At 40.0% G+C, this 2,034-nt stretch overlaps 1 protein-coding gene across 1 annotated transcript; it reads right to left on the reverse strand.

Annotated features, from left to right (window-relative positions):
- Positions 1-681: 681 nt before the first annotated feature.
- On the reverse strand, positions 682-2,034 carry LOC147557883 (uncharacterized). Its single transcript, XM_086658954.1, has 2 exons — positions 1,453-2,034; positions 682-1,308 (listed from the first exon to the last, which is right to left on the reverse strand). Exons 1-2 carry the CDS (start codon positions 2,032-2,034, stop codon positions 682-684), a joined length of 1,209 nt encoding a protein of 402 aa, XP_086515080.1.

The raw sequence follows: 2,034 nt of genomic DNA on the forward strand, positions 1-2,034 counted from the left end.
CTTTATCTTTATCTTTATCTTTTGATATGTCAAAATCTTTATCTTTTGATGCGTTGGAAATGTGGGAAACAAGTTTATGTGCAAAAATACGGCCATTACAAACCGATAATTGCGAAAAACTCGGTTCCTTGCCGCCGTAAGTAATGAAGGTGAGACAACAATGTTACTGTGCAAATATTCGGCCGTTACAGACCGAAATTTGTGCACATATCGGTCGTCAAAGACCGAAATATGTTCAAATTTTGGTTCGAGACCACCGAAAATTTGCACAGTAAGTACTGTGCATATTTTCGATGGCCTCGAGCCGTTATAAGCCACCAAATCGGTGCTTGACCACCGTTTTTATGCATTACCCAAAAACAAATTCATACTAAGATTTACTAGTAAAAATAACAACTTCAACAAACATTTACTATTAAAAAAAACAACTTCAACTAACATTGACGTCTAAAAAACAACTTCAAACTAAGTTTTCATTCCATATCTATTGCTATTGCGTTCGATGATGTGTCCCCTTCCTTCTTTATACTTGATGGAGTTTCTTCCAATTGAGGATTGAAATTATTGCCACTGTCAATTTTATGTTCGCAAATAGTCAACCACCTTCTTGCATCTGAAGTAGCGTATCGGGACCATTGCCTAGCAATCGGAGGAAGTATAGTTTCGTTTTGTAGCTTAACATTAAGGAAATGACAATAATGCATACCATTGTATGTGGTTGAGAACTTGAGACAAACCTTCGGAAGATGGTGGTGGTGGACCGGTGATTAAAGGTAAAAATGTCGTTGAGTCATATTTCGCCAAATGAATCAACATTATATTAAAATGAGCAGCAATTAAATAACTCGTCTCTCCGTGAGTATACCAAAACTCTTCTTCAGCTGGTGTATCAAAATTGTTGGCCGAAACCAACAATCGATCATAAAAAGACCCAAACATGGCTTTGTATAACTCTGGACGTGTTTCGAGTTCATTAAGAACACCTTTTCGGGTCTCCATCCAACCTACCTCCGAAGGATACTCGAGACCAAGAGCGACGGCTCTAAAACCACAATGACCGTCTCCTGACACGTTTGTAATAGTACTGATAAACGGATAAATCACCTCATGCATTAGACGTAAAAATGGATCATCACTACCGCGAGATCTCCTATTGGCTTTCCATGCACTTTTAGCCGATGGAACCGGTGTTTCAGGAATACATTGTGCATACTCCCAACGAGAAGGATCTCTCTTAGTAGATATGGCTGCTTCCTTCTCTTTTCTGTTCCTTGGTTTCTTTGGGGCTCCTCGAGTTTTAAATTTTGCCTAGGGTTCTGTCATGGATGTCATTGAAGGACAAACAATACTCCTTAACCTTTCTAATACGGCTTTTCTCTCTAAACCGCTCGACATATCCCACATGGAGTACAACAATCCTGTTTCGTAAGAACTCTGAAGTTCGTTATATACCTCAGGAGTAGGAATGGTAGAGAGTTTAGTCCATTGTGGGTCAATGACTGCCAAAGATATCACCTCACCGCATCTCATAATGATTTCCATCTCGTGAGCACAAGGGAGACCATACACGGACCTATACACACATCCACACAAATTTGAATCAATTCCTATAGTTTTTGCCCGCTCCACCTCATCTACCAACAGATCAAGTGCATTGTGTGAGACATAACCCCTGAGTTCCCTGAAGGCGTTCATTTGATGAGACATCTTCACTGATGTACGACTTTTCTCGAATGTAGCTTTAATCTCAACAATCTCCGTCTCAGTCATTGAATGTATAGATTCCCAACTTGTCACGAAGTTACCCTCGGATGTATCCAAGTTTCTTTTCAGCTTCGCATGTGCACCTTCAACCCTATTCGTTGTAGTATTGCCCAAATACATCACATTATCAGTCCATGCCGTTACAAAATGTTCCCTAAGTGGCAACCAAGTCTTCTGAACAAAAATAACATCAATGTCATTACTCTTCGACCACGTTGTGACGAAATCTTCAACAACGCGATTATAATCCGTCTCGGTTTCCGCAAACAT

Source organism: Eschscholzia californica, unplaced genomic scaffold, assembly GCF_041429995.1.
Source record: "Eschscholzia californica isolate CP2 unplaced genomic scaffold, dmEscCali1.0.p SCAF_2, whole genome shotgun sequence".
In the NCBI taxonomy this organism is placed as follows: Eukaryota; Viridiplantae; Streptophyta; class Magnoliopsida; order Ranunculales; family Papaveraceae; genus Eschscholzia; species Eschscholzia californica.